The 10738-nt window shown below is 51.7% G+C and overlaps 3 protein-coding genes across 3 annotated transcripts; all 3 read left to right on the top strand.

The window, feature by feature from the left end:
• Positions 1-488: 488 nt before the first annotated feature.
• Positions 489-2663, top strand: BU25DRAFT_381300 (uncharacterized protein; the record flags this gene model as incomplete). The annotated part of the gene is made up of 1 exon (XM_033699660.1): positions 489-2663. The coding sequence occupies one exon, from the start codon at positions 489-491 to the stop codon at positions 2661-2663; it is 2175 nt and encodes a 724-aa protein (XP_033567863.1).
• A 1587-nt stretch (positions 2664-4250) lies between these two features.
• On the top strand, positions 4251-5464 carry BU25DRAFT_427154 (Fasciclin-domain-containing protein; the record flags this gene model as incomplete). The annotated part of the gene is made up of 2 exons (XM_033699962.1): positions 4251-4715; positions 4766-5464. The coding sequence occupies 2 exons, from the start codon at positions 4251-4253 to the stop codon at positions 5462-5464; spliced, it is 1164 nt and encodes a 387-aa protein (XP_033567864.1).
• Positions 5465-7211: 1747 nt separating this feature from the next.
• Positions 7212-10133, top strand: BU25DRAFT_10778 (uncharacterized protein). Its single transcript, XM_033699373.1, has 2 exons — positions 7212-7467; positions 7641-10133. The coding sequence occupies exons 1-2, from the start codon at positions 7412-7414 to the stop codon at positions 9757-9759; spliced, it is 2175 nt and encodes a 724-aa protein (XP_033567865.1). The 5' UTR covers positions 7212-7411; the 3' UTR covers positions 9760-10133.
• Positions 10134-10738: the final 605 nt, after the last annotated feature.

Raw genomic sequence — 10738 nt, forward strand, 5'->3', positions numbered from 1 at the left:
CCCGCCATCGCTCCTTCTCCAGACACGCACGCCGAGACAGCACAGCTCTCCGCTCCACCTCCAGCCACAGCAACCCATTCCCCCATCATCAATTACTAAAGCGCATCGGGCGTAAGTAGGTCTGCTGCAAGCTAAGCTCAGTGGTTTTCGAGAAGCACTGTACGTTGTGTATCTTGTAGGACTGTAACCAGGCGAGCTGACTGAGACGCAGGAGAGCACAGATGCAACAGCGAAATCTCTTATCCTCCCTCTGGATAATGCCCTGTTAATCCATTCTTCCGGAAGAACTTCATCTGTCGCAGCTTCTGTGTCGCAGTATAGACGTTAGGAACGTCTATGTTTGCATGCAGGTGCAATTGGAGTCTCGTCTCGTGACGTACCCTGAATCAGTTCTTCTGAATTCGCCCACAGCAGCTGTCGAGTCTGTGCGGCTCTCCTGAATCAATACTGGATACCTTGACAGCTGCCAGATCTATTGAACGGCGCTCATGCCTGCCCAAAGCCAGCAAAAGCGTAGATCAGTCACTCAGGACCCACATAAGCCAGCCAAACGTACCAGAGTCTCGCGAGCTTGCGACCAGTGTCGAGTTGCTCGTGAAAAATGCGATGGCGGTCAGCCAATATGCTCCACTTGCTTGACGTCAAAGCGAGGTTGTACATACACAACGAACCCCAAGAAACGAGGCATTCAACCTGGCTACATTCGTGTTCTTGAGTTGGCGCTGGCAACATTGTTTCAGCAAAACCCTGAGACCGAGAGATACCTCAATGATAGATTAGCGAGAGAAGGATTGTCTTCTCTGTTGCTCAGCCGCGATTCCAAAGAATCGAACAAGTTGCATAAGCAATGGCGCAAGACGCGGTTTAACAGAGACGTCGACACATTGCTATCAGGGGGAGAACCATCACGGCACGATTCCGATCCGCCATCACCCCAGGGTGATGAGGACAACTCGGATGTTGATGAGCCCGCGCCGGCTCCCACCGTCCTCAATGAGAATTTCAATCAGGTGCCTCCATACGACCTGGTCCCCCCTAGACCACCAGTCCAGCAAATTCCAGCGTTGGTGCAACAGCCTGCCAGAGAAACTTTGCTGATAACGCTTCCTTTGGACAGTTGGAAGCAGATCGAGACGTACTTCACTTATACCCAGTGTTGGCTCCCGATATGTGAAAAGCACGATATACTGAAGCTGTCATATTCGTATCCTGCGACAGGCATGCGACTATCTTTCGATACACCAAACTCTGGCTCTCACGCTGAACTTTGGAGTATATTGGCTGTGGCATCGACGTACGAATCGAGTAACACGAACCCTACTAGTCATCCCAGCCAGGGCTCGATGACATCGAAGCAACTCTATGACACTACTAGATCCCTGATTCCTCATGAACTGGGGGCTTTCGACCTTGGACACGTCAAGGCGCTTCTCAACCTTGCGATATTCAGTATTGCTCAATCCCTTGCGGAAGCCGCTTGGTTTTTAGTCGGCTGCGCTTCGCGAGTACTTGAGAATGTGGACCAGGTGTCGCTGATACCCAGCACACGAAGAATGCACATTTTTGGAGGCTGCCTTGTCCTGGATAGTATGCTTGCCCTACAACTGGGAAGACGTCCATACTTTCGAAAATGTGATATCGAGCAGCTTGGACGTATCGACGAAGATGGCCTCGAAGAATGGCAGCCATGGTCAGGCGGTCCCAACACTGCCTCCCTACAGCAATCAAGAACACCGCTTCTGGCTTTCAGCAGCTTCCGGCACCTTCTGGACGTGCTCGACATTCTGGTTACTAGTGAGCTTGCGTCAATATCTGGCCTACCAATCCAGGAGACTATGCAGCGATTGAACGACTGGAAGACAGCATTGCCTCCTAAACTAGACTACCTACAATCGGAAACCGCACCTACGCCTCCCACTCCACCCGCAGTGTTACTACAGCTGACTTATCACTGCACCGCACTGTCGCTAATGCCAACACAGCCTTGGCTACAACGAATCTTGGAGTTACTTGAACCTGCGCCTAATCGGCTCAGTCTGACAAGCTTGCCGCCAGTTGTGCATTGCCTCATGGGAATGGTAAAGCGACATAGTACTCACTTCTTATCGGACCCAGCACTGCGTACTCGTATGCAGAAGCTTCAGACTGACATTGACCGGACATGGCGAAAAACTATACCAGATATTCGGTCGCCTCCGTTGCACTCCAGCCAGTCGATTGCGGTCATGCAGATGCCGACGCCTGACTCGATCCACCAGTCTCTCTCAAGTAATCATGGAGTGGGCCAAGTTGCTGGAGCAAACGATGCGCGGGCTGTGCAAGCTCAGGGCAGTGCCGGTCTTCCAGATGTATTGAGTGCAAACGCGAACCAGCAGATTGAGTCCTTTCTCAATGCGTCTCGCCCAGCTCAGCCTGACCCTCGCTATCTAGATGGCGGTATTCCGGGAGACCTTGAAAGCTTCTTCGACGACTTGGCATCGCTCGACAGCACAAAAAAGCTCGAAAATCAGCCACAATTCATGCAAAACCTTGGATTCGCTCCGGATGCAAACATGGCTGATTTGTTCAGTGAGTTCATACCGATGCAGTCCTCAGCATTCATAGGGCAGGATTCCGCCGATCTTGGCCATTTGGATCATTACAACTTCTACGACCCAAGCTGAGCAGAACATGATGGATATTGACATTGGCCCGTAGTCAACAGTTAATGGCAATGAACGCTGAGCGGCACCACACCAAAACTGGTGCTCGCCGAAACACGCCCCATACTTTGATGAGGGCGGCTCGCGATCTTGAAAGTGGCAGGAGAGGATACTCCAGGAATGTACCGACTTGCCTAGCATGTCACAAGAGTCACACCATTGGTGTCAAGACGCAATATACAAACAAGGCAGCCATGTCCAGCTTGACATGCTTGATTGTCGAGTGCATAATTTCGGTTGGGCTGGCAAGGCGGTTCGCGATGCGCAGAAGAAATGGTACAAGGGGTTGGAAACAAAGAGGCTCAGCGAGAATTACTCCTTTGAGAGTACATTTGATGTTTTGGGCAGGACATCTGATCATGCGCGTAGCTGACAGCTAGTACAAGGGTAATGCCCGGCGAAAATCTGCCGGTGCATAGGGCTTCGCATGGACGAACTGTCACGATAGGTTCAGGCTTTGGCATTCAGAATTTGGGCTCAAGGTGTTGGCTGCAAGGCTGTGATGTCCTTCAAGCTCGCACGCCAGCCTCAACAATCCAAGACCGAAGTCGCTACACCTCATCTTTGGTGCGTTGATACTTTGATTGATCTGACACGCGCATCGCGTACTAGTGCACCTCGTTCAGGTATGGTCCGGGTCCCCCAGAGTGAAAGAACCTGCTTGCTAGAGGAAAGACGCACACGCACCTTCAGATGGCGGACCTTGGGCGTGCGATCTGCTGCAAAAACCTTTGATTCAGCCATCAGATGCTCAAGACTGTTGTGTTGTATAGGCGCCCAGGGCTCCAGACCAGGCTGCGACCAGGCCAGTTTGGGTGATGGTATACGTGGGCCAAGGCTTTTTCAGGCTTCCCCACACGCGTCTCGGATCGACCGGCGCCGTGGTGCACGATGTGTGGACCTCACCTCTACATTCCACCTCAGCCTTTTGGCACCATTGCCAGCTACTCTGACGGAACTGGCGTTATTCTGCACAGCATTTGGCTTCAACACCAATGCAACGATGTGAGAGTGCGTGAGAGATGCAAACAACTACGTCAAAGCTGAGTATCGACCGGAAACATGCTTTGTTCCAAGTCGTTCGCTACAACCTCAATGACTCTGCCGCGCCCTTTAATGCATGCGGAGAACTAGCCGCTTGAGCCCCGCCACGATGCTTACAGACGCATGTTGTGTTGGTATTAGCGTTCCACTTGTTTGCTTTCTTAGTGACTTGGCTGCAATATTCGATAACCTTACTGGACAACCATCGATGGCATCACCTCCGCTTAGAACTATGATGCAAAACGTCCAGGCCTCATTGGACGAAGCTTGAGCTCTTGAGGCTGTGCAAAGGAAAGTGGGCCGGTGGCACTCGTTGTTCGACCCTTGGAAGCATGGCAACTGGGATCAGGTTTGACAAGGCGGGAGAGGTCTAAGCAGAATGGTACATATATTGTGTTCCCCTCTTTGCTCCCGTCGTCGAGGCTGAGAACCCTTTTGCCGAGCCTTTCTCCACTCCTTGACCAACTACCAGACTTGTTTCAATTGTAATCAAGCTTCAATAACATGCTTTCCAAGGTGTCCATTCTCGCCTTCGCGAGCGCCGTCCTGGCTCAGACAAATGGCACTGCCCCAACTCTCGCTCAGGCATTGAACTCGTCCTCTCAGCTTACTAGCTTGAGCGGTGTCCTTGCACTTCCAGGCCTTGCTCAGCTCGTTCAGGGTCTCAGCAGTGCGCAGAATGTTACCATCCTCGCACCCTCGAACGAAGCTTTCGCCAGCGTCGGCAATGAGACTCTCGGAGCTTTGACTGCGAATGAAGGACTGCTCATTGCGCTCCTGCAGTACCACGTCTTGAACGGCACGGTTCTATCGTCCGCCATCACAAATCAGAGCCAATTTGTCCCGACTCTTCTGACCAACGAGCTATTCACCAATACGACTGGTGGTCAGGTCGTTGAGGCTGTCGCTTCTGGAGACAATGTCACCTTCTTCAGCGGTCTGCTGGCGAACTCATCCGTCACCCAGGCTGTAAGTTCACCATGCCTTCATGATTATGAACCTTTTCTGACATACTGCAGGATGTCAACTTCACTGGTGGTGTGATCCACGTTATTGACCGATTCCTAGTCCTGCCTGAGGTCGTTTCGGACACCCTCACGACTGCCAACCTCACCGGTCTCCGCGGTGCTCTGAACAAGACCGACCTACTCGAGGCTGTTGACACTACATCGGACGTCACCATCTTCGCTCCTTCCACCGAAGCTTTCCAAAATATTGGCTCTGTCCTTGCCAACGCGTCCACCGAGGACATTGCCAACATCCTGACCTACCACGTCGTTAACGGTACCGTCGGCTACTCATCTGGAATTGAAAACGGCACTGTCCTCACCACCCTCAATGGCGCGAACCTCACCATCACCATTGGCGATGAGGGCAGTATCTTCGTCAACAGCGCTCGCGTCACTATTGCCGACATCCTGGTCGCCAACGGTGTTGTCCACGTTATCGATGAGGTTCTCAACCCCGGCAACGCTACCATTGCTGACCCCTCTGGCGACGAGGGTGAGGGTGCCTTCCCTGGCGCTACTCCCGTCTCTGAACTCCCCTTTACTTCTGGTCAGCCTACTCCCACCACCTCGATCAACCAAGAGGCTACCAGCGCTGCTGCCCCCGGTGCCTCTTCCTCAAGCACCGCTGGTGCTGCCGCCGCTATGAAGACTGGTTCTGTTGGTATGGGTGCCCTTTTGGGTGCTGCTGCTGTCTACGCGTTCAACTAAAGTCTCTTCGAACTTGACTTTGGAGCATGGACAGACTGTGTTTGTGCGCCGAGCAATCGCGTGCTGTGGTAATGTTGTGGTGACTGATTTTGAATTTGACGATCGTTAAGCATTCTGTACTATACCTTCATGACGATTGATGTAATCAAATTGCTCTTTAATTTAACTGACTATACGCAAACGTTTCTTTGGTGACTCTGATAATCACTAGAAAGTTCTGTGAGAGTTACTCTTCAGAGAAAGTGAGGCCAAGATAGTATTCGGTTAGCGCGCCTGTAACGTGTGCCAAATCGTACTGCACAGTGCTTGAAGCTACCCCAACTTCGGCCACGATTTCCGACTTGACAGCTTCAGATCCGGCGTGCTCGACAGCGTTTCAATGAGCTACTGCACGCGATCACTAACTGTTTGCGGAGCCATCGAGTCGACAGGCTCCCAACAATGGAAATGAAAACCTCCGCCGCCTTCAGGCGGTCTTGCACAATCCATACGCTAGGATTTACGACATTTTAGTGCCGCCATCAACAGCTGCCAAATGAAGCATGTTCAGTCCGCCCCTTTACGAATGTCGTCACACGACTTGTAGTCTCATCTCCTTTCGATAACGTCCTTCAGTGCTCGGTAGCTTGCCGCAGTCCTTTTTGGCCGGTGCAAATGCAGCAGCAGGGACGATGCTGTGTTCATGTGCGACAAAGGGGAGCAAGCACTATTTAATGTGTTGTGCGGGCACCTGCCTCAGTAGGTTCAGCCTGTCAGACGCGGCGCGCAGCCTGTGAGATGACCTACAGCGGAGGCGCGCCATGGCTTCTGTTGGGTGTTGCTGCTTCAACTGCCCACAACAATGCCCTTGGTGACATTCATACGAGAGATCCAACTTCGGAGTCGCAATCCATGTCCGCCCTTGTCGCAGGGGTTGCCTACAACTCAGCGTGCATGACAGACGTCAGGAAGACCCTGGCCAGAGTGTGGATCTGAGGATCATCGTCTTGTCGGCCGCGTCACAGCATCAACGACACAAGAGCGGCGTCCCATTCAGCTCACCACGGCTGCGGGTGCATGCAGTCGCTCACAACAACTCACAGGCATCTGCAGGCCTGAGCTCTCGATTGGCGAGAGGAGGGGAGATCAGCAAACCTCATCGCCGACCAGGGAGCAGCCGAGCCGGCTCATTCGTTGATTTTTGGGATTTGAACCCTCCACATCCGCAAAGTTTCCAGAGCTTCGTCACGCCTATTTCACGGCATTTGGATCTGATATTGTTACCCATGTCGAGTCTGTGTTTTGTTTTGAATGTTGCGTTCTTTGGCGGTACAATGGAAACACAACGGCATCGAAACTTCGCGTTTTGGGCTGACTTTACTTTCGTCTCTGCCGTTATCCGTCAGGTACCCGCTATGAACGTTCAAACGTCTGTAGCGCGTCTGTGGTCGGTAGCGACAATACCGAACGCCCAGGGCAATCTCCACCCAACATGGACAGCCCTGAAGCTTCGTGGCTTGTTAGGATTGCCGGCCATCAGTAGCGCGATAGCTATGGGTATAGTATGAAAGAGCCAGATGCTCAATTTCTGCACAACTGCTTCGCACATCTCTTCCGCTATCAATCTTGGAGGAGCACTCTTTCATCCTACTGGTCCACCGGAAAACAAGCGCACTTGAACGTCGTCACCAACATCTTGGAGAAGTGGAGCAGTGGAGACCCGTCTGATCAGGATTACATTACGATCCAGGGTCCTTGGACGATCGATTTACCTGCCCGGATAGGAACCTTCTTCACACGCTGAAAACATATCGCATGTCTCAACACTTTGTTAACGGTAGTCGCACTGCTCCGTGTACCTCTATGCTTGTGTAACCAGAGCACAATCCCACGACTGCGAGCCAGTTCCAACTCTGTTTCTGCCTGAACTTAACATTCGTTACGGACCTGGGTTTTGGTATTGAAGAGATGTTAAGCATACTGGCTCCAAGAACAAATCCCTCTGAACGAAAGCACAGTGACCTGTAAGTACCATCGGCTGATCGATCATGCCATGCCCATATATTGCACTTTCGTAATGCCACTCACCCATCGTCGCTCTGTTGTCTGACATTGCCATGTCCATCTGGCATGATATGCGAACAGCGATACATCCTCCGCGGCTGTATGCCTTCTGACATTACTGACTTCCATCTAGGCATCATGCATCGCGACCACGGTCTTCCAACATCGCCGATGTCCAGAAGCAGACAAGATCTTTCTCGATGGGCAGCAGCGTCGCTTGTAATTGGGAGTCGATGGACCTGAAGCCATCATCTGCGCGCGCATCTGCTTCAGCGGCACGCGGCCTCGCACAACCAACAAAACCGCAAGACCACGATGTCCCACTTTTAACAAAGACCCCGTGGGAAGTTGAACGATATAAAAGGAACTCTACATGGAGGCGCTCAGGGCTTCAGGCGGAGTTCCCTGCTCACATTTTCAAGACGTTGCCGAGAGAGGTCTACAATTGCATCGTAGCGCAGTTAGAGCAGATCCATCTCCAGCAAGATCAGGCATGCCCATCATGCTATTTGCATGATCTTCACAGTCTGTCACTTACGAGCCGCGCATGGGATAGAGCCGCTACTCTACAAATGTATCGCAAAGTCTACGTGGTTGGGCATGACGATCATTCACAGTCACGGAAGACGAAGGTCAAAGGGCCCAGTAGGCTGAAACTGCTTAGAAGGACACTGCGAGAACGCCATCTGATGGCGCGACACGTACGTGAGCTGCACTTGCCTGACTTTCAGACCTTGTATCAGCAAGCAAGCATCGAACGCGAAGAAATCGTCAACCTCGTTGCGTCCTTGGTCATGGCGTGTCCTTCTCTGGAACGTCTCGTTGGTTTCCACATTCCCTTCACTCAATCCTTCGACCGTCTCTCGTATGCACTAGCAACAAGGTCGAAGTTACAGGAGCGAGTGTGGCTGCTCTCCGAGCCGGAAGATGACAACTCGGATGGAGAGGATAACGACGAAGTCAGCAACTACTATCTCGCAGCTCGCGATCCGACAGAGCGCTTCCTCGACCTCAACTCCGGGCACCCATTACTAACCACCTTGGTGCTGCATCAAAGCTCCGGCGACTTCTCCCCCACTCTAAATTTTCGTGCGACCATTGGAACTTTTCGGCAACTTCCCCTGTTACGGCATCTTTCTATTTCTGGTTTGCCAGCTGCATCATTTACGAACTTAGCATTAAATGCCGTCCCACCGAGGCTGCAGTCTTTACGCCTTGAAAACCTCCCTGGGATCAACGATAAGGGGTTGCAGAAATTTGCAACCTCGCACCTCTCAACTTCCATCGAGAAGCTGACACTCATCAACCTAGAACTATCGAGCCTAGTCACAATCACGAGCATTCTGTCCGAGCATTTCAGTAGACTAAGGCATTTCACGATAGCACAGTACAGGACACCGGACTTAAATTCGCGTATCTCGGTACCCGACTTTTCTTGTCCGTCTCTACAATCCATACACTTTGAATTTCGATCTCAGTCTGGACCGGCAGTTGATCCCTTCTCGCCAGAGATCGGAAAGTCCATGGAGTTCCCTTTCGCGAACCCGGAGCCGATCTCTTGCCTTGCTACATCGCTACTAGCAATGAATATCGAAGAAGGCGCCTTCCCAGCATTGCGTAGAATACGCATACCACACGACCCCCAAGGACTACTCCAAGCCCTTTGCAAACCCCGCGCAACCGCACTTCTTCCTTCAGACACATCTTTCTTTCCATGTCCACAGCAGAAGTTCGGATCCTGTGGATATGCTATCATGATTGATGCACACGTATCACAACCTCAATCTCCGAAAATCCGAGAAAGTTCCTACATCGTACCGCTCAGTCCTCGCGCCGACTCAGCAATCGATTCACCCATATTCGACAGCAGCCCATCTTCCTCAGCCCTCACGCCTTTGAAGACTCGTCTCGCAGCCCAAGCCCGCATACTCGCCGCCCGCAAAACACCCTTCGTAACAGTGCGCGTCTACGACCCAGAAGGGGAAGTCTGCATCGATACTGCTATTGGCGGCTTCATTGGAGACATTAAAAGTAACATAGTGTATGACCTAAAGCCAGACGCAAGTCGATGGCCTGGAAACCGTGACCAGAGCGGTCCACCTCAGCCTGAGTGGATCACTGGCATTGAAGATTTGGTAGACGAGCGCACACCTCCGAATGATAGGTCGCGTGAACGGTATTGGGGTGACTGCGGACATCGTGTTGGTGGTAGGGTGGGGCGTAACATTGTGAGAGTTGAAGAGTTGTTCTGAGGAGCTATTTTGATTCAAGGACAGAACCTTCCAACATCTAATCAAGGAATTGGCATATCGCTCCACACAACTATTGTACTTTCCACTGCAACGATACCTTCTCAGCACACGGCAGATTCAACAATGCAGACTAGCTCAGCGATCGACGCGTCCTTATCCTGGCGCTCCAATTTGCTCATGACTTGACGTCTGCATAGCCTCACTCCTCCAGGTGACTGACAAGCCTGCGGAGCAGCTCCGTTAGGTAGGTCGTATGCGCCCGAAATAGGAAAACGATATTGCACGTAGTAGGTTAGCCGCGCTGGGAGCGATACTTTTTATATCAGTTCGCACCGCTGCTGTTGTTTATAGTGATGTTGGTAAAGATGTTCTGGTGAATATCGTTCGAACAAAGGTCGACAAAGCAGGCGCACGCGAATTGTCAGAGGTGAAGGATTCCCCGATGGCCTTCACGTGATAGTACTAGCAGCTTCTATGTGTGAGCTTCTCTCACCCACCGAATACTACACAAAGACCACACACTTTGCCTATTGACACGAATACGAGATACGACGACAAGGCTGCGTGGATTGACTACAAGGCAGAATTACAGAAGCCGCGGAGGAAAGACAGAGAGTTGGTGACACAGAAAGGTGCAATTGCGCAAGAGATCGTGTTTGGAACACACACTGTCCAATGAAGACATAAGCCATTTCCGCGAATGTCCACGCACAGACACGGCCAACATCAACCCTTACAAGGAGCAACATTGCCCCTTCAGACCAGACTCGGCATGGAGACTATCAGGGAGATGGAGTTGGGCGTCATAAAAAGCATGGAAGCTCGACAGCTCTGTTGTGTATCGCTTTACTATTTTGACTGGTCAAGCTCGAGTTGAGCGATTTGAGTTTGAAATACCTCACAGAATTTGTATCCTTGCATAAGTGTTATGTGAGGCCACCCATTATAGGACTCGGGTTGGTGGGCTAGGATGTATTGA

This window comes from Macroventuria anomochaeta (genome assembly GCF_010093625.1).
Source record: "Macroventuria anomochaeta strain CBS 525.71 unplaced genomic scaffold BU25scaffold_1, whole genome shotgun sequence".
Classification (NCBI taxonomy): Eukaryota; Fungi; Ascomycota; class Dothideomycetes; order Pleosporales; family Didymellaceae; genus Macroventuria; species Macroventuria anomochaeta.

What these genes read in the sequence shown, in the direction of transcription:
- BU25DRAFT_10778 (XM_033699373.1), top strand. Translation starts at nt 7,412, where the DNA reads ATGTTAAGCATACTGGCTCCAAGAACAAATCCCTCTGAACGAAAGCAC. An exon ending in GAACGAAAGCACAGTGACCT is followed by an intron (nt 7,468 to 7,640) that starts GTAAGTACCATC and finishes ACTTCCATCTAG; the next exon opens with GCATCATGCATCGCGACCAC.